Source organism: Paroedura picta, chromosome 5 (genome assembly GCF_049243985.1).
Source record: "Paroedura picta isolate Pp20150507F chromosome 5, Ppicta_v3.0, whole genome shotgun sequence".
NCBI classification, from domain to species: Eukaryota; Metazoa; Chordata; class Lepidosauria; order Squamata; family Gekkonidae; genus Paroedura; species Paroedura picta.
Genome location: NC_135373.1, coordinates 49,210,594 through 49,238,318, shown reverse-complemented (window position 1 = coordinate 49,238,318; position 27,725 = coordinate 49,210,594). Strand labels below are relative to the sequence as shown.

At 42.7% G+C, this 27,725-nt stretch overlaps 2 protein-coding genes across 8 annotated transcripts in view; one reads left to right on the top strand and one right to left on the bottom strand.

The window, feature by feature from the left end:
- MPPED1 (metallophosphoesterase domain containing 1) overlaps positions 1 to 9,548 on the top strand; it is an 89,623-nt gene extending 80,075 nt beyond the window's left edge. For all 3 annotated transcript variants that reach the window (XM_077337818.1, XM_077337817.1, XM_077337816.1), the window contains 2 exons: positions 467 to 580; positions 7,275 to 9,548. In XM_077337818.1, coding sequence (XP_077193933.1) covers positions 467 to 580; positions 7,275 to 7,393 — 233 coding nt within the window. In that variant the 3' untranslated portion in view covers positions 7,394 to 9,548. The remainder of the gene's footprint in view (positions 1 to 466; positions 581 to 7,274) is intronic.
- Positions 9,549 to 11,357: 1,809 nt separating this feature from the next.
- EFCAB6 (EF-hand calcium binding domain 6) overlaps positions 11,358 to 27,725 on the bottom strand; it is a 103,608-nt gene continuing 87,240 nt past the window's right edge. For 4 of the 5 annotated variants that reach the window (XM_077337812.1, XM_077337813.1, XM_077337814.1 and 1 more), the window contains 6 exons: positions 26,323 to 26,526; positions 23,187 to 23,402; positions 19,115 to 19,292; positions 15,016 to 15,200; positions 11,836 to 11,985; positions 11,358 to 11,581 (listed from right to left, as the gene is read on the bottom strand). In XM_077337812.1, the coding sequence (XP_077193927.1) occupies positions 11,459 to 11,581; positions 11,836 to 11,985; positions 15,016 to 15,200; positions 19,115 to 19,292; positions 23,187 to 23,402; positions 26,323 to 26,526 (1,056 nt within the window). In that variant the 3' untranslated portion in view covers positions 11,358 to 11,458. Of the gene's footprint in view, positions 11,582 to 11,835; positions 11,986 to 12,773; positions 12,985 to 15,015; positions 15,201 to 19,114; positions 19,293 to 23,186; positions 23,403 to 26,322; positions 26,527 to 27,725 lie in introns of those variants that run through there. The other variant, XR_013231062.1, reaches the window with a different exon arrangement.

Below are 27,725 nucleotides of genomic sequence, written 5' to 3'. Positions count from 1 at the left end.
TTTTTAATCACAGTTATAATTGTATTGGGTGCATGAGAAGTTGGTAGAGGCCCCAAGTATTGAACATTATGGCTCCTTGTATTCTGCTATCTCATTACTTCAGTAGGACTCAGATGGCATCTTAAACAACAGCTGGGAAAATGAGATGAAAACTTTATAATCATTAACAAGAACAATTATATCAGTACTTATTTAAAATCCCCTGCACCTTAATATTCTGAGAGGGAAAGATTTCTTTTCAGTAACTGTTTGTGTCACAATGAACTCTGTTTGCATAGTTTTATTATTCTATTTTATTCAGTTCTTTTTCTGCATATTGACCAACGATTATATAACCTTTCAAAGGTAATTCTCCAGACATTCTCATAAAAATTAAGAGGCTTTCAACTATGTGAATTTTTAATATTTAAAGTATAAATTCCCACAATTAATTTGTTTTGTTCTTTTACTTTTCTTTATTGTGAAGGTTTCCTAGATTGGGTTCCCAAGAAAATGCAAAGAGTGGGGTGTGTTGAGCTGTTGAATACAGTCCAGAGGCGAATACAACCTCGTCTTCATGTTTTTGGACACATCCATGAAGGTCAGAAGCCTTACTTGTGTATGAAATCCCAGGCTAGGCAATCATTACTGTGATGTAAACTACGGTTGTCAACTAATTTAAGTTCTTAAAATCATCTTGACTCAGGCAGTGAGTCACTGGCCTGTCACTGATGACAACATAACAAACAACAATAGATTCCGGTATCTCAGCAGAGAGAAGAAGTGACCCAATCCCAAAGAGCTGAGAGCAAAGCAGCTGCCCCAGGATCTGTAGTGACAATGTTAACACCCACCAATCATGGTGAATCCTGTCATGTAGAAGGAAGAATACCTCCCACATGGCACAGCATTTCTCTTATCTCAGTGTAACAGGAGGTATCGTAGACCATTTGAAATCTTCTATTGTCAAAATTAGTCATGTATACTAGAATAGGAAAGAGTGTACAGAAACCTATAGTAGTGTGGAGTATATTGCACAAGGTTAGTTTACCTGAGGGCTAGGAATTCCCTGAGAGTGCTTGACCAGGCTCCCTAACTGGGGAGTTTTAAACCCAAGGGATCGGTGGAGGGGCTTCTCTCCAAGGGTCAACTATTTATTGGGCTGTGCATGGGGAGAAGCTCTAACCAGCCTTCCCCACAAAGCCCAGGGGATCTACAGAGAAGCTCTCCATGGATCACCTGTTTGCTGGAAGGAGGATGATTCAAGGGAGAGAAATAGGTTTCTGGATGAGACCTTGAAGAACCTACTTGAACTGTCCCCTTCCTGGGCTGACATGTTTGAGTTGGAGGGCATTTAGCTGAGGAAGAGGGAAATATATGGGACCCCTTCCTCTGATGATGGACCAGTTTTAATGGGGGATTGGATAGATTCAGAGAGAATAGATCTCAGTGGCTACTAGCCATGGTGAGTGAGGAGAACCTCCGTGTTCAGAAACACTAAACCTCTGAATAGTAGGTCCAAGTGACAACATCAAGGGAATATCTCATCCTCCCCTGTTGTTTGCCCTCTGGAGGATCTGGTTGGCCATTGTGTGAGACAGGATGCTGGACTAGATGGACCGCTGGGGCTGATCCAGCAGGGATCTTACGTTCTTGCAGTTGAGAATAAAATTTATAAAACTATGAATTTATTTCAGTAGAGGGAGTATGTATTGTATTCTTTTCATCTTTGATCAAAGGAACATAGTTTTTATTTTGTTGCTGTCTTAAAACAATAAGCTAAAACTTTACTTCATCTCTCACCACTTTTCCAATTTGACTGGTACAGACAAATCAAAGTATATTCTGCTTTTCTGAAAGTACATTATTTAGTTCATATTTAACCTTTTGGAGTTCCCAATAAAATATCTGTTACGGAAGATATAGCACATTAACTAACCAGATATTTTAATCTAGCTTCAAAGTCCTTTCATTTCTTTAAACTGCTTCTTATGAGAAGCATAAGCAATGATTCTCCCTCTAGTAAAAGCTTTACAAGCATCTCTTTCAATAGCACAAATTCTTGTTGTTCCTTGATGAATATTAAAATACTCTGAAAACTCAGCTATCATCTGATTTTTAAAAGTCTCAACATTAGGAAGAAAAATATTAAAACATAAATCAGATTATCTAATCTGGGTTGAAAACTGAAGAACTAAAGATACAGGGAGAGGGGTGTGTAGGTTAGAGATAAATAGCTATATCACAGGCAGTAATCTGGGGCATCGGACAAGCTGAACCAAGAACACAATTATGATGCTCAGAAGAAATTAAAGATTAATCTCTGTGTATTGGATGCAAGAATCAATCAAACTTATTTCAGCCATGTAGGATTTGTGTGGATTTTATCTAATATGTCATTAAAAATCACCCTCCATCAACAGATAGTCATATGTAAAATTTACCAAGCGGCTGAAACATGGATGGAACATACCTGGTGAATTCACATTTGGACCATAGACATTAATCATAAAAATAATACAATCGGAATTTTTCAGACCAAAGTAATAAAGTGACCATTTGGATCTGTAATTACTTGCTGAACCTGAAAAGAAACCCAAATCTTATCCTTTGCCATTATATGAGTTTCTTGTAAAACAAACAGTCCTATCAGCTTTTTCTTTCAACTTCGAAGTAACGTTTTCACGCTTAAGGGAATTCTTGAGGTTCTTAACATCCCACGATATCACATTGAATATAACACTTATCCTAAATGTTCAAATCCCCTGTCATTGAAAAGTTACAAAATGTCATAGAACCTTGATGTCTGTAGAATATTTACCAAAAATGTTTAAAAAACATATAAAGTTAGTAAGACAAAACAGAGGGAAAATAAACTAACCTCCAACTATATGACAAAACAATGGCCATCCCAAAACAAAAGTAAATTAAACAACTTTTTTTGTGCGGCTTCCAGATTAGATGCCAGAGTTTTCTACAGCACTGGCGACTCCCATTCACTTGCTATTAGATAACAATGGACAAATGTCAACAGTGACAGATTAAAACTAATAACACATGGGAGAGTGAAGTCATAGAAATGTCTGTTTAAAGCCTGAGAAATAAAACAGATGGCAAATAGGCCTGTGCACCAAGGGCCGATCCAGACCAATTTGGCTTCAGCACCCATTCAAGTCAATGGCACCACTGACTTTAATGGGAAATCTGGCGTTCCTGCCCTTCCCGGTGACTAGGGAGGTGGGGGTTCCAGTTTCAGTTCAATACTGAACAAGGTTCCCTTAAATCCTTGTTTCAAAAAGATTTCCTCAGCAGCAAAGCTAAAAAATAACAAATAAAATATAAAAATACAAAAATTAAATCCCAAATTACAATCCCCAAAATTACCGTATATACTTGCATATAAGCCAGCCTGCATATAAACCGAGGTACTTAATTTTACCACAAAATCTGGGCAGATTTATTGATTTGCATATAAGCTGAGGGTGGGAAATGCAGCAGGCTACTGGTAAATTTACAGGGTGGCCAAAGCGCTTAATCCATGCTCAATCACCACAGGCTTTCCTATCCAGCCCCCCCCCCAACAAATACAGAAAAGTCAAGAGGATGAATAGCTGCTGGTTTTTGTACCCCCTTTCTCTGTAAGTCTCAGGGCCATTTTGCACGGCTTCAAAATAGCACAATGGTTACTAATTGGAAACGCTACTAATTTGCCATAACCCACGATGTCGTAGACAATCTGCAACAATCCTGAAACCGACCCGCAAAAAGCGCTTCGTTGTAGCGCTTTCAGGGGAATCCAGAAAAGTGGATTCACCCTCCGGATAGCGATACACTCCTGCAACCAATCTGCAACAGTAGCGCTAAGGACCTGTGCGTTACCATTGTTGCTGGTTCTTCAAAGTCCCTCCTCCTGAGCCTGTCCTCCAAACTTCCGGCGAAGCGATCGCCATTTTTTTTTCTCCGAGCGAGCGGGGATAAACGCACCAGCGAGCCTCTTTCTGTTTAGAGGCTTCCCTGGCTTCAGTCCTTCACCTTTAGTCACTAAGCACAAACCACATAAAAGCCCGTTTGCTGAAATAAAGTCCCTTTATTTTTTACACATAAATTCAGCCGAAAATCGGGCCCGTGAAAGGGGGGGGGGGATTTTTTTTTTATCACTCGAGGCAGCGTGCCAACGATCATACAATCAAACGACAGCTCACATTAGGCAGCTGGATGGGTCTCTCCGTTGCAACGAATCTACCTAGATTCGTTGCTATGGGTCTGTTTTTTTTTTTTTTAAACCTTTCTTAAAGGGAAAGGGGCTGTTTGGGAGCATGCTAACGGCTGCCCATTGGCTGCTTGACGGCCAGGGGCGGGACGAGCTTGGCAATAGCGCTTCCTTTCTAGCGATTTCTGCCGAGACCGGAAGCCTGTGGGAAACGCTAAAAAACGCAACTGATTCCACTACAAAGGCAGGTATGCATAACGACAAATTCCACTATTTTAAATGGCGATTTTTCATTCCGCAAACAATTTGCAACAAAGATCCCCGTGCGAAAAGGCCCTCAAAGTGGCTTACAATTGCCTTCCCTTCTTCTCTTTATGACACCCTGAGAGAGCACTGACAGAACAGCTCTGTGAGAACAGCTCTGGCAGGAGAACCAAACAGTGCCTCCCAGGCCAGCAAACCAGAGCAGAAGAATAGTACCCAAAGTTGGCAACCTACTACAAAAAGTACAACAGCTACCAAATTGGGGGCTACAGTGCCCCCAAACAACAAAACACTGAAATAAAGAACTGTGAAACTGAAAACTGAAAGAAAGAACTGTAAAAACCAACTTTTAAAAGAAACACAACCCCAAGAAGAAAAGGCAAACAATGTTGCCCCTCAGATAAAAGAAGAAAGAAACACTAGAAGAAACAGTAAATCCCAAAGCACCCCCAAAAGCCACCCCACCCACAGAAATCAAAAGAATAATTTGGAAGAAGTAATTAGAAAAAGCAGGGGGAAAATATCGGAATTCCTCAGTCAAACCATTGATATCCTACAAGCTGCCAGAGTAAGCTCAGCTTTCAAGATATTTGCAGAAGGCAAAGGTTAACTGGGAGCAACTAGCTCACTTGCGAAGAGCTCAAGTTGCAAATGCAATGAGTAAGCTCAGCTTTCAAGATATTTGCAGAAGCCCATGGTTAGCTGGGAGCAATTAGCTCACTTGCAAAAAGCTTAGTTTTTAAGATCTTTGCAGAAGGCAAAGGTTAATTGCAATTAGCTCACTTGCAAACTGCTGATGGTGCAAATGCAATGCTGCGACTGGATTGCTGGGGGCAGGCTGTTAATCAATTACCCGTGTATAAGCTGAGGAAGTCTTTTAAGTGCTAAAAACTGTGCTGAAAAACTCGGCTTATATGCAAGTATATACGGTACTTCATTTTGCTTAGAATGAAGAGTTGTTCATATAATAGACTTTTTACTTTTTTTCATTGTGCGTCTCGACACAGATTCATGTTTTAGCCATACAATTATTATTATTGTTGTTGTTGTTGTTTAATTTATATCCCGCCTCCCCCCGGAGGCTCGAGGCGGGTCACATAAAACCAATACACTAAAACAATAAAAGCACAATAAAACATAATACAATTAATACAAAAGTTAAGACAAGAATGGCGCCAAAATTCAATATAGCTAACCCAATTCCACACCCACTAAGAAGGGAAAGGGCAGATGACAGATGCAACCGTCACATTTGTAAGGGGGGCTAGATCTTCTTGCTGCCCGGACTCAACTGAAAGCCTGGCGGAAGAGCTTTGTCTTGCAGGCCCTGCGGAATGATGACAATTCCAACTGGGCCCGCAGCTCTTCCGGGAGCTCATTCCACCAGGTTGGGGCCAGGACCGAAAAGGCCCTGGCCCTGGCCAAGGCCAGGCGAGCTTCCTTGGGACCGGAAATGACCACTAGGTTAGCCCCCGCAGAGCGTAAGGCCCTGCAGGGGGCATAGGGCGATAGGTGGTCCCTCATATACACTGGGCCCAGACCACAGATGGCCTTGAAGGTCAAAACCAAAACCTTGAACCTGATCCGGAAGATAACTGGTAGCCAATGCAGCTGCCTCAGCACTGGCTGGATATGTGCCCTCCAAGGTGTAGCCGTAGGACCCTAGCGGCCGCATTTTGGACCAGTTGCAGTTTCCGGATCAAGCCCAAAGGCAGGCCAGTGTAGAGCGAGTTACAGAAATCTAATGTGGAGGTGACTGTCACATGGATCACTGTGGCCAAGTGCTCAGAGGACAGATAGGGCGCTGGTAGCCGAGCCTGGCGGAGATGGAAAAATGCCTGGCCAGCTACCTGTTTGACCTGTGCCTCGAGTGTTAGTGAGGCATCCATGGTCACCCCCAGGTTTCTGGCCTGAGACGTGGTCTTAAGTTGTGTCCCGGCTAGAGAGGGCAAGCGTGCTTCCTGGTCTGCTCCCCTACGGCCCAACCACAGGACCTCCGTCTTGGAGAGGTTGAGTTTCAGGCGACTCTGATCGAGCCATCCAGCCACTGCTTCCAAACATCTGGTGAATGGTTCCGGGGGGGAGTTCAGGTGGCCGTCCATTAGGAGAAAGAGCTGAGTGTCATCAGCATACTGATGGCAACCCAGCCCATAACTCCGCATCAGTTGAGCCAGAGAGCGCATAAGGGACCCCACAAGGGAGCCGGTAAGAGGTATATAATTCCTCTCCCACAGCTATCCTTTGTGTTCGGTTTTGGAGGAAGGAGTGTATCCAGCGCAAGGTTGTACCCCATATCCCCATACCGGCGAGACGGCTCACTAGCAGCTCGTGATCGACCACATAAAACGCGGCCAACAGATCTAAAAGAACTAGCACAGCAGAGCCGCCTTGGTCAAGCTGGCGATGGAGGTCATCCAAGAATTAGTTGCTTCTTTTGTTTTATTAGATTGTTCCCATGTTTTCCTATAGTGTTTAAATTCTTCTGAAAGTTTTGGGGTAGAATGGGCACAATGGAAGGCGCAGACAGAGGCTCCACAAGTTTCAGGTGCGGGGAGCAAGCTTGAGGCCAGACCATTACCCCAGACATCTCCAACATACTAACATCGTTTTTGTGTGACATTAGCATGCTGCGGAGCTCCTGGACCATGCTCCCACGTTGTCGTCCCCCTTTGCTGATTCCACCTTGTTACCCTATCTTCAGATCAGTGTTTTTGTATTTTTTAAAGAACTCTCCATTCACTGCTTTTGAATCCTCAGCTTTTCCCTCTTAAAGCATTAGAGATTACTATTAACAGCTATAATTTTGTTTGTCTGTATTTAGGTTATGGAGTTATGGCTGATGGAACTACAACGTATGTGAATGCCTCTGTGTGCACAGTGAATTACCAGCCACTCAATCCTCCCATAGTTATTGATCTGCCTACTCCAAGAAACACTTGATTATTGCATGCCATAGGCCTGGAGTCTACAGCACAGCATTTACAGCTTTGTGCCACTAGCAAAACATGTGAGAAATTACACAAATGCTTTTCTATGGACAATCTGGAGCAGTGTGAATGGATGGGGGGGGGGGCAAAGGCAATTTGGGATAATGGTCTTCTAGAAGTGCTTTAAGGAATCCAGCATTTTCCATTTTAAAAAGAACTTTTTAGTAGAATCTTCATTATACAAAGAGACATCAGTACTTTTTGTATGTATTCTATATAAAATTAAGCTTACTATAAAGAAATTGATTCCCTAAAATGTTTTGTTATAAATGTTTACAGTTTTAATGTGTTAAATACAGACATTTATTCATTCAAAGCTGTCAATCAGATGAACATGCTGGGGCGGGGCGATTGTATTACATTTTTAAAAATTACCACTGCAGGTATAACATGGTACGCTCATGTATTTAAAAGGTTATTTTGTATGCTTTTCAAATGTACAATCTTCCAGTCTCTTAAACCTAGTGCAGTTAAAACTTTTGTCTTGTTGTATCTGACACAAAATCTGAAGTGATATGTCCAGATTGTTTAAGTGTTGTAATAAATATAAGAAAATGCAAAAAAGGACATGGCTTAAAATTAGCTGTAAACTCAGGACTTGAAAATTTGCCCCCTCTGTAAAAGCTAAAGCAAAAAAAAGCTAAAGAATTTTGTTACTGTAAATCCTTTTTCTGTTTTAATTCTATGGGCAATATTTGTACCAATGTTCAGAGGCTCCAGTAAAATAAGTCTCATCTATTATAATGTTCCACGTTGATTATTTGTGGACAGTAATACTAGAATCAAGTGAAATCCACATCTACTCAGATTTAATTGAAATGTACTAGAGTATGATGTTGTTACTACTCTAAAGAGGGGAAAAAATCAACTTTTTAGCCCATCAGATACAGCACTTTGTCAAATCATGCATTGAAATTCACTTTAAAGTGCCAACGGGGGGGGGGGGGGGGGGGAGAGAGAGAACTCTAAGCAGCTTTTGTTTTAAGAAAAGGTTTTCCATACTGAGTGGCAATCCACAAGAGCCCACTATTAGAAACATGAATATGCATTTTGACAGCAGTATCTGCCCTTCCTTCCTTTCTATAAGCGGGGGGCTCAGGATAAAATCTGAGGTATAAAGACTTATAAATTTGTTTCATGTTGTTCTCCAATTTGTACTCTCAGGATAAACCCACACACATTCAATAATCTCTTGCCAGCCCTGAAACCTGGAACATAAAACCAGCCTCATCATTTTATGGCAACTTTGTATTATTTATGGTCCATACTCATCTCTGCACACTCAAGTGTATACTTTTAGGTTAGCGTACTGAAGGGTTCATGTGAAATAGGTTGTTTGTGCAGGGAGGTGGCAGGTATCACTAATCACAGCTGCAGGGAAATGTGTAAGTATTCATGCAGCGGTAGCTGCCATCTCCCTACATGTACAACGAAGTTCAACTTGGTTTTTCTGCATGTGGTCAGGCAACTGTGAAGAAATTTGAGATTGTGAACCAGTCTTGCTATGGCTAATTTTAAAAGCCAAGTCTGGTTAGGAGCTTTTCTGCATTCTCATTTTATTTGTTGTTAAATTCTTACCCCCCCCTCTCTCTCTCTGTCACACACACACACACTACCCCCCCCCACCCCATTCTGCACATTCTTTGCTCCCTCTAGGAGTTAATTTGATTTCAAAGAGCTTCATTTCCGATTTATATGCAGGGAGATATGCTAGAAATACAGCTATATCAACCATTAGAGGGAGCAAAGGGGTGTGTGTGTGAAAAAATGGGAACTTAACAGCAAGTTAAATGAGAATGTTGAAAAACCCCTAGGTTTTGTAGTGAAAAGCCAGAAAGTTGTCAGCATAGCACTTCAGAAACATTTTTAAAAGGAGGCAATGCTTTCCGTTACAAGAGGCCTTTTTCTTTGCCTCAACAAAATTTCTATGGTGTTTAGGAAGTATTCCCTAAACAGTATTTTTCCTTCAAGATAAAATGCAGTTGTTACCTTTAAAAAGGAAACATTAAGAAGCATTTGAGGTTATCAAAGTTGAATCATTTTGGCACAACTGGATGTTGTAACTATATGTCAAGCATGTTAGACAAATAAAAATATTTTAAAATCTTGTTTTATTGTGTGGTTTAAGTATTGATGAGAAGCAAGCTGTTGTACACAAAGAATGCAGCAATTATATTTTTATAAATATCTGAATTAGCAATGCTTTTTCAGTCTCTGTGCATCACACTGATAGGAATTTGCCTGTGCAGAGTATAATTCAAAATTTCAAGAGCTAGAAAAACAATTTCTGTGCTGGTCAGTCATCTTACGATGTGACTCTGATAGTTGGTTCAGTGGGCTTACCCATTTTTGTCTGCAACTCCTTCAACTGCAATCAGGTTCTTAAAAGGTTTAAGGAGGTTCTCCTCAACGACACCCTCCCTCCTTCATTCCAGGCAGATCTCCTCCCTCTTTCACTTAACAAGCAGGTCCTAGGAGGCAGGGATGAGGGCAAAGTTTTTCTTCTTTCTCAAGCAGGAGCAGAATGGCGCTTTTACACAATAACAAAGGAAACTAACCCAGCTCTTTCCTACCCAAGACTGGAATTACTTTCCTAGGTCAGATCTGAGACCAGAACTCAGCCAGGCATGCTAAAACAAAAAAATGATTCAAGAGCCCAAGACAAATATGCAAGACAACAAGAAGTGCCCATGCCTTTCTCCCTCTGGTGTCGCTTAAATACAGCACCCCATTGCTCGCTTGATAAGTGAATATGATGGGCTGCCTGACTTTAATAGCAAATGAGAAGACGGGAAAATACTTTGCTCCTGGGTGGTTTTCTTGAAACACTACACACTGAGACACTGCAGTTTTCTTTCATAAGAGATGCAGCTGGTCTGTATTATGGCCTTTCACTGCTCCTTTGATTTGGTGTGTCTTGTGGCAAGACTTGTACCTTCTGCCACCACCCCTGCTGCAGTCTGCAAAGCAGGCTTTCTGCCTATCTCCCCTACCCACCCACCCTGCCTTTGCCTTTCTAGCAATTACAAGCAAAATGCTCCTACCTGTCTATAGTTCGTTCTGTTCCAGACAATGGAAGCATACCTCAGGCAAACAGATGGGCTTACACAGAATAAGAGCATTCTCCTAAAGTCATCAAGAAGGTGCAATGACTGGTGGAAAGTAAAACAGCACAATATGCTAATTAAGGGCCTGTGGCTGAAGTCCAAGTTTCCCAGCCCCTCTCCCCGCTGCTTTAAAAAACAGAACCAGAGAAGGCACCAGAATAACTGTTCATCTAGAAGGGTTCCAAGTACTACTCCAAAATGTTGCAAATCGTTGTGGAGGTGTAGAGCTCCTGGTGGAAGGGAATGTCTCAGGCGTGGTATAGCCTGATCTTGTCAGATCTTGGAAGCTAAGCAGGGCGGGTACTTGGAAGTGAGACTGCCAAGGAAGACTGTCTAGATGAAGGCAAGGGCAAACCACCTCCGCTTTTCACCTGCCTTGAAAGCCCCTTGCTGGGATCTCCAGAGGGTAGCTGCATTTTGGCAGCACTTTACATACCCAGAGCTTGTGATAGGAAGGGAGGATGTTTTGACTGGATCTTGGATGGAAATGATTTTTAATACAGAATACTAAGGCATTTGATAGCAACTGGAAAAGTAGGGCACAAGCTTTCAATCGTGTGCCTTTTAGAATTCATTTTCTTAATAAAACATTTTAATTTAAAGAAACTAAAGCTATTCTTTTTTGAAATGCCAATTAAGAATCTCAGTCTAAACCATCACTGTAACGGTTTTTATTGTTTTCCGTTTTCCCAGTTAAAAGGATTATCTAAAAATTAACAGCCCTGACAATGGAAATATTTCCGCAGTCCCCACAGTAGTTTCTCCTATGTCAGCGTCAAAAGATTCCTGATGAACTGTTTAATCAAGAGATTGGATTTATGTAACTTTATTTGATTTAAATGAAGGAATCAGTTTTGGTAATCACACTGCTCTTGTCTACAGAGCTCTCAAGACTGGAGATAGCTCTCCCTCTACTGCAGAAATGCTCGGAGGAATTCGTTGTAGGAGATTTTGGAAGTTAAGGCTTTGTCATAATATTCCAAGATGTGAAAAAACTCTTCTTCGGACAAGTTGATGCTATACTTTCGGAGTACCTACAGAAAACACACACACAAAAAAACACTGCTTGTTTTAAATTAGGAGCTACCTGTAAAAGTTTGCAGCAGCAAAACAACAGGGAATGCATACTCTTGGCTGAAGGTAAAGCACTTCATTCTGCCCCTATGGCTTATGTAATATTTGAAATTACTTTTCTCAGTGTTGTCAGGAGAACAATATGGTTCTACGGTTCCCACACCATCTGCTAAGAGCCCCCTGCCCCTCATGTCACTACTAAAAAGTCAATTACCTGTCTGAAATCCTGAATGCTGAGGAGTCCATTCCCACTTGTGTCATACGTCTTAAAAGTTCGTCTCATTGGCCTCCAGCAGTACAGGATCTGGGGCTGAATTCTCATCATTGCATTAAAAAATGTTGGCGTTTGTGGCCCAAAGGATTTCTGACAAAGACAGGATAAATTGTTCTCCATTAATACATCAAGACTCTTAAATTTCACCATTAAGCTATCACAGGGAATAGACTTCTATTCAGGACTTGAAAAAGAAAATATTGATTTATAAAATTACAATTGCCAAATGGCCAGAATGAAGAGAAGGCTTATCAGTTAGTAATGTCTGCCTAACAAGCTATCAATAATAAACAGAACGTGGCAAAGAAGCAAAGCCTTATTGTATGATTAATGCAGTCTCTCAACTTTACCATTGAGAAGCCTCTGAAATATTTTTCAGACTTTGAGAAACCCCAGAAGGGCCCAATTGTGCAGTAAAAAACCCCGACACTGAGACTTAACGGTGTTTGAACAGACGGGGGGGATCTGCCTCCCTTGCTGGGCAGGAAATAGAGGGAGGAGGGCGGGACAAAGCTGCTGAGTGTATTGCACCTTTCCCCCTCCATACGTTCTTTGACCTGGTTGCTCACTAGTTGCTCACTGGTGGCTTGCACATTTAACAGTGGTAAATCCACTTTTCACAATTCCCGAAATCACGAGTTTATAAGGGTGAAATTGTGAGCCAGCTGCTAGCCAGCCTCTGGATGTAGGCGACATCATGTGGAGAGGCCAGAATACGCCGCCTACATTCGGAGGCTGTATAGCTACATTTTTCCCATGCAGAAATGACCTGAATTTATTACTTATGCTGACTTGAATTTATTACTTATGCTGACTTGGCCATTTGATTCTGGTGCAAAATGTATGGTTGGCTGCTTGGTCCTGATGTTAGGTTTTACCTTAAGTGAGTTGAGGCTTGTTTTGTGCAGTGTGTATTTCCCCTCCTTTTTTCTGAGGCTTTTTCTATGTAGTGTGTGTTTGCCCCCTTTTCCTGTGTCTGCTGATTAAGGTGAGTCACCTGATGAGTTGGTTGAGGGTGGGGTCTGCAGTTGCACAACTATATAAATAGCATCACAAAGCTAGTGAGCTTATGATCAGGAATGAGTGAACCTGAGGAACAAGCAAGAGAGCTGTTAGATCCGTGGTTCAAAGAACAGGGAGGCACTGGAATCTTTCAGCTCTTTATTAGTTCAGCTCATGCTACAATGTTACTGAGAAACCCCCCAATATATACAGAATGGGAACTTCCCATTGGCTGCTTGTTAGTTTCAACCGATTGGATCCCTAGTGGATCGTGCCCCAAGTTGTCCAATCCAAGCTGCAGTGACACCTTTGAATTGACTAGATCCTGGGGTTGGCCAGCCAGGCACAAGCCAATAAGTGGCCCAGGATTTTGATCCTGCCTTGGACCTCAAGCTCAGTCCTCAGCAGATCTACATACACAACAGGAGTTAGGCAGGGAAGTACAAGAAAGACTGGGGTACTTCCTATATCAGTGGTTCGCAACCTAGGGGTCACAACCCCATTTGGGGTCGCTTGGCCTGATCTGTAGGGTCCCCAGGTTAGTTGCCGTGGCGGGTAGCAGCAGTAGTGGGCGGCAGCTGCAATCAGCAGCAACTGGCGGCAGCAGCAGGCAGCGGTGGCGGGCAGAGATGGTAGGCGGCAGCAGCAGAGCCATTGCAATGGCTGCCTCCCGACTGTTGTGTGCCTGCGCGCCTGCACGAATGGGCACGCTGCACATGTGCATGCGTATGTTGCCTGTGCGCATGCACACACCGCCGCTGCTGACCCCGCCGCCACATTTGGGGCCGCTGCGTCAAAGTGGTTGAGAACCACTGTCCTAGATAGATCAACATGGTGGGTCAGAGAGCTGAGGAGCAATGGAGGAGATGTGTGCTTTGCCTAGTTAGAGTAGGAACTTCCTGATATTTTTCAAGTCTCCTCCAATGTCCTCATAGGCTCAGTGGAAAACGTTCTGCTCTTTTGAGCACACCGCCTCCCTGCTTGCCTCCAGAACATACTGAATTAATGCAGAACAACAGTTGACTCTGTCTCCTCTCCTTTTATACTAAGTTGTTTCTCTTCTAAATGAAACTATTGTGTTCTTTGAAACACCTTGGTCCTTTACCTCCATTTTATATATTTAAACTCTGCCAAGTGTTTCCTGGTGTCCTAGAAGGTTAGACTAGAACCAAAGGATAGACATTTTTAAAGTTTCCCCTCTAAACACTAGAATAGGAGCCTCTTGTGGCGCATAGGAGCCTCTTGTGGCGCAGAGTGGTAAGGCATCAGAAATGTTGTCTGAAAGCTCTGCCCATGAGGCTGGGAGTTCGATCCCAGCAGCCGGCTCAAGGTTGACTCAGCCTTCCATCCTTCCGAGGTCGGTAAAATGAGTACCCAGCTTGCTGCTGAGGGGTAAACGGTAATGACTGGGGAAGGCACTGGCAAACCACCCCGTATTGAGTCTGCCATGAAAACACTGGAGGGCGTCACCCCAAGGGTCAGACATGACCCGGTGCTTGCACAGGGGATACCTTTACCTTAAACACTAAAAACAAGTTCCTAAAGCTTTGGAAATTATTAAGCAGAGGCTAGATAGCCATATGACAGCAATGCTGATTCCATGAATTTAGGTAACTTATGAGAGGAAAGGCAGGAAGGGATGAATCAGTGCTTGGCTCTTGTGGCCATATTTATATGCCCAAGGAAATGCTTTGGGGTCAGGAAGGAACTTTCCTCCATGCCAGATTGGTCAGAGAACAGAGGTTTTTTAAATCTTTCTCTGGGCATAGAGCAGGGGTCTCCGGGGGAGGGAGGGAAAGGTAGTTGTGAATTTCCTGCATTGTACAGGAAGTTGGACTAGATAACCCTTGAGGTTGCTTACATATCTATGTTTCTGTTTCTTTCATTTTCAGTCTCAGCCATTTCAGACTCTTCAGCATATGCTTAAAAATCCCCCTTCCTTAACAACACAGAACTTCATTTGCCATGTTGTTGCCAATTCACCCCATTCAAAGACATCTTCCTATAGTTCTTCATAGTCTTAGTTTTTGTCATCCTGAATAATTTCTTTTGAAAAATACTTAGACATACTTTTGTTTGGCTTCAAAGATTCCCTCTATTTGCCCAACGAATGCTTACCGGTATTTGTGGATTTTGAATCACAGTCCTTTGTAGAGGAGATGAGTCTTGTTGTTTAAACAACAGCACACAGCTTTGTAAGAAGTCACAATATGCAAATTTGCCAGAACTTTGAAAATCATATTTCGTTACTAGTTGCTTACTTTCTTCTTTGGTTAAATTCAAATGAAATTTCTCTGCTATAGCTGAAATAAACACAGGAATATCTGAATAAGTAGTATGCCAACTATGTCTTTACAGTACAATTAGTTCTGGACAAGAATAATACACATTCAAAGAAAACATGAAAAAGTTTATCAATCCTATTCAGTTCCTATTAGAAATAACTCTCTCCAAGGTGATACCTCTTTGCCTTTACCTGCAAATGGAATTCGCTTTACCATGGAGTTAGTGAGATAGATAAGAACACTGACCTGTCCCTAGAGAGTTAACTTCCTGTTTCCTACTTCCTTCAAGGCTGAAACATGGTGAGTAGGGAGATGCCTCCAGCACCTGTCCCCATCCAGCTAATTAGATTAGAATAGAAATCTTCTCTTTACCTTTTTATGTGTAGAATTAAGTTTACTAATAAATAGTTTCTATATTACTAAAGGACAACCTTGGAGAAGGTCTTTGTTGTTTTCTGACCACACGCACTCAGCTGCACACTGCACTTATCACCCAAACCAGGCACTCTGATAACTTTTAGGATATTAAGACTTTACCACAAGTCTACCAATTAATATCCTTCAAGTTATGGGACCAGCCTATATAATATTTTAATGATTTGTTTTTTTACAAAAAGGCACACATGGTTGTTGCAACTGAAGCTTTTGGCACATGTTGATCTCCTCCAGTAACAAGAGGCTTGCTTGGTAGAAATCACTGGACAGAGAAATCAGCTTGTTTTCTCCCTTTTTGAAGAGCACAGATTGATCTCTGTTGTTGTACAGCTATGAGTGAAACTGGCAGATCAGATTTAAGAGCAAAACTAATCTGCAACTTTTTCAGACAGGGTTGGACACCTGAAACTGGTACTGAGAGCAGAGAAATTAATCAAAATTGTGGAAGAACCTCCTGTAGCTCCAAATGCAAACAAGAATATGGAAACCGGACAGAGAAAGATGCAAAAGCCTCTAAATTATCACCTAATGTACAGCTGAAGGCCCTGATATACTAAGGGGCTTTCCGCATTCGTCCAAAATAGCACAATGGTTACTAATTGAAATCACTACAGTTTTGCTGTTATGCACGACGTCGTTGACAATCTGCAACACTCCTGAAACCAATCCGCAAAAAGCGCTTCGTTGTAGCGCTTTCAGGGAAATCCCAAAAAGTGGATTCACCCTCCAGAAAGCGCTGCACTGCTGCAACCAATCTGCAACACTAGCGGGAAAGTTCTGTGCGTTACCATTGTTGCGGTTTCTGCAAAGTCCCTCCCCCTGGCTCTCTCCTCTGATCTTCCGGCGAAGCTCGCTCTGCTCCGAGCGAGCAGAGATCAACGCAAGGCTTCCCCGGCTGCAGTCCCTCTGTTTAAAGTCACCAAGCACAAGCCCGTTTGCTGGTTTATTTTCACTTTATTTTCACTTTATTTTCACACTGTTTTCGGCCGAAAATCGTGCCCGTGAGGGGGGGATTTTTTTTTTTTTACTCGGGGGGAGCGTGGCAACGATGAAACGGCAGCTCAAACATCACCTGCTAGCTGGATGGGTCTCTCCATTGCAACGAATCAACGCATATTTGTTGCAACGTGTTTTTTTTTTTTTAACCTTCCTTAAAGGGAAAGGGGCTGTTTGGGAGCATGCTAACGGCCGCCCATTGGCTGCTTGACGGCCAGGGGGCGGCTCAGCAATAGCACTTCCTTTCTAGCGATTTTTTCCGAGACCGGAACCCTGTGGGAAATGATAGAAATGCAACTGGATTCCACTACAAAGGCAGTTATGCATAACGACAAATTTCACTATTTAAAATGGTGATTTTTCGTTCAGCAAACAATTTGCTACATGGATCCGGTGCGGAATGGCCCGACAAAAGTCTGCCCATGACATGCTGAAGCTTTTGGAGACAGCTCTTGTTAAAAAGAGATGGACTTACTCCTACAGACTAATTAGGAGACAGTACAGCATGAATTATCAAGGAGAATCCTTTGAGCATATATTGGAAATTAAAAAAAATACTTTTTCAGGAGATAGATAGCTCTGATGCTGTGCTATCAAATGTAAACAAAATTACTGCATTATTTCTCAGTGTGTCCTATGACTCATCTGCACAACCATTGAAATGATCTATTGCACAAATAGTACCGCAAAAAACAGTGGGACATGTTAAAGGCACTCCAGAACAATGGCCATTTCCACAGAAGGAAAATGTTCTTGGACAGCCTTGGGATGTTGACAGCATATATAGCCTCCTCCACATGGTGTCCCTAACATCCCGAAGCTGTCCAGTAGCTGGGTTGGGATTTGGCCATTTTTAAATTGTGATGTGGTAAATCTAGGAAAGTGGATTTACCACCTTAAATTGCGCAAACCACCGGTGAGCCACCAGTGAGCAACTAGGGATAAGACCATTTGGAGGGGGAAACATGCGATAGTCTCAGCAGCTTTGTCCTGCCCTCGCTCCCACCCTCCCCTATTTTGTGTTCGCTCTGAGTAATTTTTCTTTTTTTAAATGGCACAGTCCATGTTCCAGCACAACTGTAAACCCACATTATCCAAGGTGAAATAAAATCATCTTTAAAATGCCCACAGTCTTCTTGGGATCAGGCAGGCAAAACACAGCCCCGTTTCTGTTTTCTGGAGATGAGAAATAAGCTGGGAAAGGGGGGCGGATGATCTGTCAGCTTTCTCTTGATCATTCAGCATATCTGCACTTTGTTTTTAAGCCTCCCATTAGCACAAAATGTCTTTTTGGGCTTCAGTTACCTGTCCAGCCTTCTCACAACTGGGGCAGACAAAAACAATCCTGTTTGCATCTTCGGGGGGTGGTAAATGCAGGCCCTGTGGAATTGTGGAAGTTCAGGCAGGGCCTTGATCTCCTCAGGGAGCTCGTTCCACCAGGTGGGGGCCAGGACAGAGAAAGCTCTGGCCCTTGTTGAGGACCGACATGCTTCTTTGGGGCCAGGGATCACCAGCCGGTTGGAGGTGGCAGAGTGTAGTGCTCTTTCGGGGGAATAGGCAGAGAGACGGTCTCTCAGGTACACTGGGCCCAGACCGCATATGGCCTTGAAGGGAAGAAACAAAACCTTAAGCCTGATCTGGAATTCAGTTGGAAGCCATCTGAGTTGTTGTAGGTCAGATGTGAAATCTCCATGGTGAGAATCCTGGCTGTGGCATTCTGAACCAGTTGTAGTTTCTGGATCAAGGATAAGGGTAGGCCTGCGTAGAGCGAGTTGCAGAAGTCCAATCTAGAGGTGACCATCGCATGGATCCATTATGATTAATTATCAGTAAATGTTTGATTTGTATACCTATTTTATATACCCATATACTTGGAGTCATGTAAAGATTTCTCACATGAGAAGGGGTCCTGAGTGGAAAAAGTCTAGGAAGCCCTGGACTAGATGACTCTTGAAATCCCTTCCAGTTCTGTTTCTACATTTCTAATTGAGATAGACACAGTCTTATAAATTTGTAGAGTGAACTTTAGATGTGTTTCTGGACTCAAATATAATCCCAAGACCACTGTTATCCCACAGCAGCAGTGAATGTATATTACCAGGCAAGTAGGTCAATAATCATAGAGAAATATTTATAAGGGGAATTGATGGAAGTTAGGGTTGTCATATTGCAACCAAAATCCTGCATTCCACTAGCAGAACATATTTTCATGATTTTAATGTAGTCTAATTACATAGGGTTTGAAACGTGGATAAAATAAAAAGGGAAGTGGGGAAGAACAGGTGCATGGGTAATTATGAAACAATATAAAGGAACGATATGCATTAACAGTAGTATCCTAAGAAGAGTTACAAGCGTCTAAGTTCATTGACTTTATAATATAGCTTATGTCTATATAGTAGTTTTAAATCAGTTTTGAGATGCTGTAATTGTCATAGCTCCCAGTGAGAAGTAACCCTGAGAAGTAACTCTACTTCTAAGACGCTAAGAAAATGACCTACTTAAGAAATCTTCTGTCGGGATTTCTCCTACACGGTCAACATCCTTCTCTCGGCATTCCTTCAACATATCTTTCCAGCAGTGTTGGACCCTTTTTTGGATTTTATTTTCAATTGGTTTGCAGTTAAGAAGAGGCGGAGTCTGAACTGCAGCAGTATATGGCCTGTTGGCATCCGATATCTAAAAATAAGAGAACGGTAGCTTTAAAAATGAGCATAATTAAAGACTGAAAAGCAAATTAATTGAATGGTGAATAAGTCTTTTAAGATAGCTTTTTGTTTAAATTCAGAACATTAAATACATCTCATTTGACATTTCAAATTTAGAAAAATGGATATAAGATCTCCAGAACGAGTTTCACTGAAATGAATGGGACCTCCACAAGAACTGTTAACTTCCAGCCTATGTAGATTTCCTTGGGAGAAAGGCCCAGTGGGCCACTGCTGTATACTGAAGTATAAGATGAGGCAATGTGAATGATCCATAAGAGAAACCACACATCAGTCAGTATTTCCACATTACATCAAGTGCAATGCTTTTCAGTGGAGTCAGCCGTCTAGAATAATTTAACATTCCATGCCCCTAACGTGGTGGCACATACCGGTTTTGCTCACTTATCTTTTACTTATCAAGAAACAGAATGTAGTTGAAAACAAATAGATGCACACTTTCTCTAACTGATTTGGGGCTTGTTAGTTCAGGTGAAAGATGAGGTTTATAAAATTATGCATGTAGTAGAGAAAGGGATAAGAGATTTTTCTCCCTCCATCTCCCATTGATGGGAGCTCCATGAAAATAATGGGAAATATATACAGGACAAATAGTGGCTAACTTGTGGAATTTGCGCTTGCAAGATGTAATGATGACCACCAGCTCTGGTGACTTGAAAAGAGAGATTAAATAAAGTCCTGGGAGATGGGAGTATTTGCCTCAGTGGATCAACTGGATCTCCAGAGTCAAGCAGTGACCCTCTGAACAGCAGCTGAGGGAGGCAACAATAGAGAGGCTTTGCCTCCATGCCTTGCTTGTAAGCTTTCTGGAGGCCTGGCTACACTGTGAAACAGGATGCTGGGCTAGATCTGGCATGGCTGCTCTTATGGCTCTATCTACTTTAAGGTATTTAAGATTTTTTTATTTTTCAGAATTTTAAACCAGAATGTGGATCAAAAAAACAGCAGACTGCAAGTTTGTAGCTGCCTTTAGGGGAATGTGTGTGTGTGTGTGTGTTGCTTAGTAGCCTCATTAAAACATGTAGTGGATGGAAGAAAGAGTCAACAATTGTAAGGAAGCAGTGGCTGGTGGTGAGGAAACTCGGTAAGGGAAAGAAGTGGGGGCTCTTAGATGAGTAAGGCAGCCAAGACTGCTGCTGCAGCCACCACTGCATGAGAAGCACATTTAGGAAAAGAAGGAGTAAGCAGAGATAGTGCAAGTGGATGACAAAGAAGAAGATGACACAGGAGAAGGGAGAAGGAATCAGGAGGGTGGGGAAAGGAAGAAGGGGGAAGAAAGAGGAACAGTGACAATGGAGGGAGGGCAAAGGAAGAACAATGCTGGCAAAGAAAAGGAGGCTGAAGGGAAAAGGCAGCAGTGGGAGCAGGCAGTAAGAGGTCCGAGAAGAAAATGGTGACAAGAGGGGGAACTTCCCCATGGGTTTCTTGCAAACCCTTGCTTGCCCTTTGGTGGTGGAAAGTGCCATCAAGTCACAGTTGATTTATGGCAACCCCGTGAGGCTTTCAAAGCAAGACACATTCAGAGGTGGTTTGCCATTGCCGGCCTCTGAGACACGACCCTGGTCTTCCTTGGAGGTCTCCCTTCCAAATACTTGCTAGAGCCAACCCTGCCTGGCTTCCGGAGCCTGATGAAATCCGGAGCCTGGATCACCTGGGTCACCTGGGTCAGGGCCACTTGCAGTTTTGTTGTTGTTAGGTGCGAAGTTGTGTCCGACCCATCGCGACCCCATGGACAATGATCCTCCAGGCCTTCCTGTCCTCTACCATTCCCTGGAGTCCATTTAAGTTTGCACCTACTGCTTCAGTGACTCCATCCAGCCACCTCATTCTCTGTCGTCCCCTTCTTCTTTTGCCCTCAATCGCTCCCAGCATTAGGCTCTTCTGCAGGGAGTCCTTCCTTCTCATGAGGTGGCCAAAGTATTTTAGTTCTATCTTCAGGATCTGGCCTTCTAAGGAGCAATCAGGGCTGATCTCCTCTAGGACTGACCGGTTTGTTCGCCTTGCAGACCAAGGGACTCGCAAGAGTCTTCTCCAGCACCAGAGTTCAAAAGCCTCAATTCTTTGACGCTCGGCCTTCCTTATGGTCCAACTTTCGCAGCCATACATTGCAACTGAGAATACCATAGCCTTGACTAAATGCACTTTTGTTGGCAGGGTGATGTTACTGCTTTTTAGGATGCTGTCTAGATTTGCCATAGCTTTCCTCCCCAGGAGCAAGCGTCTTTTAATTTCTTTGCTGCAGTCCCCATCTGCAGTGATCTTGGAGCCCAGGAAAATAGAATCTGTCACGATCTCCATTTCTTCCCCATCTATTTGCCAGGAATTGAGAGGGCCGGATGCCATGATCTTTGTTTTCTTGATGTTGAGTTTCAAGCCAACTTTTACACTCTCCTCCTTCACCCGCATCAACAGGCTCTTTAGTTCTTCTTCACTTTCTGCCATTAGAGTGGTATCATCTGCATATCTGAGGTTGTTGATATTTCTCCCTGCAATCTTGATCCCAATTTGTGACTCCTCTAATCCCGCCTTTCTCATGATGTGCTCCGCATACAAGTTAAATAGGCAAGGTGACAGTATACAGCCTTGCCAAACTCCTTTCTCAATTTTGAACCAATCAGTGATTCCATGTTCAATTCTCACTGTTGCTTCTTGACCTGCATATAAGTTTCTCAAGAGACAAATAAGATGCTCTGGTATTCCCATCTCTTTAAGAACTTGCCACAATTTGTTGTGCTCCACACAATCAAAGGCTTTAGCATAGTCAATGAAGCAGAAGTAGATGTTCTTCTGGAACTCCCTAGCTTTCTCCATAATCCAGCGTATGTTGGCAATTAGATCTATTAGATCTATAGTTCCTCTGCCTCTTCGAAATCCTGCCTGTACTTCTGGAAGTTCTCAGTCCTAGCTTGTAGGATTTTGAACATAACTTTGCTAGCATGAGAAATGAGTGCAGTGGTGCGGTAGTTTGAACATTCTTTGGCATTGCCCTTCTTTGGGATTGGAATGTAAACTGACCTTTTCCAATCCTGTGGCCATTGTTGAGTTTTCCAACTTGCAGTTTACTAACCCACAAATTCATAGCTTGTCAAATTAAAGAGGAAGGAGGAGAGTTAGTTTATATACCCCACTTTTCACTGCCTAAAAGGGTCTCAAAGCAGCTTACTATTGCCTTCCTCTCCTCACAACAGACACCCTGTGAGGTAGGCGGGGCTGAAAGAGCTCTGACAAAACCGCTCTGTGAGAACAGCAGTATTAAGACTGTGACTAGCCCAAGGTCATCCAGCTGGCTGGATGTGGAAGAGTGGGGAATCAAACCCGGCTCTCCAGATTAGAAGCCACCACTCTTAACCACTAAAACAAGCTGGAGACACAGTCTCTATGTGGTGAAAATTGCATCATGAACATGAAACTGACTGCTATGGAGCTCATAAAAGACATTATTTTGTACAAGTTGTGGTATGCACATACTAGATGTTCTGGATGGCTACCTACAAAAGGGGAGCTGATGCTCTTAATTGGAAAAATCATCAGCATATAGCAGTTCACTTTGCATTATAACTTGAGCACCAATGCAGCGGACAGAGCTTGCACAACTGGCAACGTCCCTATTTGTGCAGTCTAAGACAGGAAACAATTACATGTGATTTGGCTTGGTATAAAGAGATCTGGAGAGGTCTCTACTCTAATCTCTACTCAGCCATTGGGTGACCTTGGTACAGTCTTTCCCAATTGTGACGTATACCGCCATAAAGAGTGACAGTGCAAATGGTGTAAGTAAAAGTGAGAAACTGGGATTTCTTTTTCTAAACCATACCATACCATGAGAAGAATCCTGTCCACTTACTTTGTTTGGAGATGTCGGAGAGGATGCTGTTTTGGGACGTGAAGGCAATGGTGATGTGGGCTCAGCCGGCGTTGCAGGCATGTCAGCGCCTTCAAAGTGGTTTGCGCTAGGTGTATCAGGCATTTCTGACGCTTCAACACTGTACTTCCTCAAGAATGCAGGATATTTCAGTTTCCCGTTAAGGCCAAGAGGGACTGTGTTCCAGAGACTCTCAAACTATTCAAGTAGACCAAATTACCAGTGAATAGAAAAAACAGGCAAAAACACACAATGCTCTTTCCTGAAGAGCTCACTCCTCCCCGCAAGCCCCTTTGATCTGGAAAACATTTCCCAAATCCCTGGCACATGGGGCCTCTCTGTAGCTACTCAGTGGAGACAGAAAGGCACTCTGAACTTGCCCAGGGAACTTTCACATAGTGCCCAGGACATTTTTCATATCTCCCAAGGTGGGAAGTCTTGTGATTCGTATCCAGGCAGGAATCCCCCAAACTTCTGTTTGTACTTTGCTGAGCATGGGCCAGGTTAGGAAGATAGCAAGTTCATAAGAGGGGGAAAAATTACATTTACTTGCATTTACATCATTGATAAAACAGGGTTGCGCTTACCTGTAATTGTTATTCATTAAATGGTCACCTGAGTGGTCACACATTGGTCATTATGACATGGAGATTTACCATGGAGACATGCTGAAGCGCAAACATTCTAGGGGAGCTCCATGTTCCTTTCTCACCTTTTGCCGCATAAAAGAGGGGGCAGAGTTCCCTTCCCTCAGCTGCTTTTTGCCACTACTGATGAGAATACCTTGACTAATTCTATAGGTCAGACCTCACAGAGACCAGCAATAACAAGACGAAGTGTGAGTAAAGGCACCAAAATCACACCAAGTGGGGGAAAAAATCAAAATGTGTTCAACGACAATAGAAACTGATGGTGCCAGAATGTGAGCTGGCTTCTTTGTTCTCTGAGCTGGATGCTTGCTGGACCCTAGTTTTCCTCAGCTCTGCCATGGCAGGCTGGCTAGGCAAGTGGGACTGCAGAGTTCTCCTCCTGCCTGTGGAGAATATTGCTCAGCTCTTTGTCAGAGGAGGCCCCATGACTGGAGGTCTCAGCTGCCCATCCAGGTGATCCACTGTGACTGAAGCAGCGGGCAGGAGAAAGAAGGCAAGACACGGGGGGGGGGTCTTTTTTCAGGGAATGACACACAAGAAAGCACACAAGTGAGAAAGGCAGGGAAAAAGGGCAATCAAAGAGCTCCTTTAAGGGAAGTCTCAGGAGCATTCTCAATCTACTGTTCTCACAAAGAGAGGCAAGGAAAATATTAATGGTGTACCCCTTCTCCACCTGGTGTTGGAAAGTACATTCATTTTCTTGCCCCCAGGAGATTGCAGGAAGTGGGGCCCAAGCACCTCAGACTATCCTCCTCCCCCTTGAAAAAGGACCTCTGGAAATGTCCTGGAAAGCAGACCCAGCCCAGCCTGATCAAGGCATGGTGGCCATTATATATTTTGACCTAACCAAGTAACCAAGGCGATGTAATCAAGCTGACTTCATTCCCTTCATGCCCAAGATTTCTTCATACCAGCTCTTACTCTAATGGGCCAATCCTCTTTCACATCTCCAGTCTCTCCCTCTCTGAAAGTATGGCAAGTCTCTGATCCGCTTCTCCCTCCATCCTTTGCCGATCATAATTCATTCTAACTTTTCCAGATTTTCTCTGTCTCATGGCAACTCCATGAATCGTGCTTTCTAGTGCAGAACAGGATAGCTAATTGTGTCTCGCTATCTTCTTTCCTACCACTGTTTACTTCTTGCTCCCCTTTTCTCTTGTGGTTTGATTGCTCTGCACACTACTCTGTGGAGGCAATGACTGGCTGGAGGCCCAAATCATGGACTGTTACTGAAGGGCTGTTTGATATTCTGTGCTGAAATGTATCAATATGAATAGTTCTCTTCAATAAACTGGATTAATCCAATTTATTATCAGCTTTGGGTTTACTTTCTAAGCCTAAACTGCCCTGAGCCCCCGGGGAGGGCGGTATATAAATATAATAAATAAATTAAGTAAATAAATATTTTGGAACTTTTCACTCTATTCCCAGGGCTATGACCGTGCAGTACTTTTTCTCCTCTATTTGAGTCTGGATCTGAATCCTCTACATAGAGACAAGAAAGTTTACATAGGCTGCCCCAAGTATATTTGGTAATAGGCAGAATTACCGACTTTCATGGAGGCTGAATGGAAGAAGACATGCAGAGATAGGGAACCTCCCCTGTGTTGGGTATTGAGCCCCTGGTGGCCACTAATATTTTGCACAGGCTTGGTTGGGTCACAAACAGGCTATAGTGGCTTGGATGATCACAAGTTGCACAGGCCAACATACACACAATGTTATTTATGAGTGCGGGGCCCAATCTCATGAAAACAGTTTCCATGCCCTGGCAGAAACTCTCAAAACATTCCCTAGTAATATTTGAAGAAGACCCTGTTACAGAAGCTCGCATAAATATCTGGGAACAGGGATTCACATTTTTGTGTCCATGTTTGACATTTGATAACTAGGAACTAGAATGGGAATAGGGCTGTAATAAAGTTTCTGAAATTGTAGGCAGTTCATTGGTATTGTTCATTGTATATTCTATGCCATATAGACTGGACTGTTCTTAACACTGTAATCCTGTTTCACTGCACTGTTTGTTGTCTGTATAATATTAGCCTTAATTGCATTGTTTTTAATTGTATACAGTCCTTATTGCACTGTTTTAATGGCATATTCCACCTTTTAATTATATTACTTTTCTTAATGCAATCCCCCTTGAGTCTCAGCAAGAAAGACCCAACCAACAAATAAATGCTATCTTTAATAGCATAGCAGATAATTCTGCAGGTGACATACCTCCTACCCATTGCATTCCTGGCCTTTCTCCTCAATCTCCCTTGTAGAATATTAACATACTGTGTGTTAAAGTAACCCAAGGATAGGGGCAAACAATAGCTGAAGAGAGAGCACAGTCTTCTGCTGCACCATTTACTTTGAATGACAGTTCCATGGGTTACTATTGACACACATGCAAAGATCCATTAGATAAATAATTACACTTAAGAGACTTTGGGAAAATTCCCTTCTGCTTGTCTTACCTGCTGATCAGTCAGAAGCATAAACCACCGATGGCAGATACTTCTGAAGTCTTCTTTGGACACAAGATTTGCTTTTGCACTATCCGCATTTTTAAAGTCTTGCTCAATGGCCTGAAAACGAGCACTCACTACTTCTCGTATACGATCCAATACCTGTTGATTCGTCAGCTCCCAACAAGCACATTTCATACGCTCTCTCTCAGTCTAGATGGGACGTACACAAAAGAATCACCATGGAATCCACTGACGTATGGAAAAGAAGGAATTCCACAGACAAGGCCAGCTTTCCCTTCATGCATTAATGCAGTCAATTGGAAACGAGGCTAGCGATGCCACACAAATGGCAAACAAACAAAAAGTCCTCCATCAAAATAGGGATTTACTCAGCACAGCAAGATGGGAGATATGTATAGATGGCACACTGTTGCACAGAAAGCTTAAAAGTTAATTGTAGAGAAGTGCCTTTAACACTTTGAAAACTTTAAATTATATAAGTACATGAGATTGTTTTAACCTGTATACACTGTATTGGATTGTTTTTTAAGATGTGTTGTTACCTGTCCTGAGCTGCTCAAGGAAGGGTGGGTTATAAGAATAGAATTCCAAAACTACTACTACTACTACACATTATTAGCCAAATTAGTAAATACGAACAAAATATGGCTTCTTTTTCCCTTCTTCCCACACTTGGATGCAAAAGGTCTACATAACCGTCCCTCCATGGGAATCTGATATTTACACCTCTCAGTGGTACAAAATCACATCTCAAGGAAGGAGATTCCAGTGTATGTACTAATTACCACATAAAGTAATCCATATATCATTTACATTATTTTTATAACATCATGACTGTACATGGTATTTTATGATGTAGTGTAACACAAAACTGAACATTGCTCCAGTGAGCGAACAAACTAGATTGGGGACTGTGGAAGGGTAAGAGGTGAGGAAATACAAGACAACACATTTCAGATTCATTTCGATAGGAGATGCAAATGAAGTGGCTGCTTAAGGATTTAGACATTGTAGTAAGGCCAGATCAGGTCATTTCAGTAACTCTGGAACAAGTCTCCCAAGGCAGGCTTGGTGCAGGGAGGAGACTGAAATACATCACATGGTTCATGACCATCCCTAGAAATCCGACTGCTACAGAAACCCAAGAGGCACAGAAACCATTGGCTATGCAGTGATTGCTGTTCCAGTATAAACAATGATCCATTAATCCATTGATGATTTTGCTGAAGCAGTTTAGGAAAGCTAAGAACTCTTTAAACTGCATGTTGTTTTCCTGAAATGAAACTTAAGCAAAACTCCTTTCAGAAGTTCAGTTCCTCCCTGTCAGCAGCATTTCTTCCCAGAGAACATAACCTGGTGATCTATACCAAAAGGGACTGCCCCTCTAA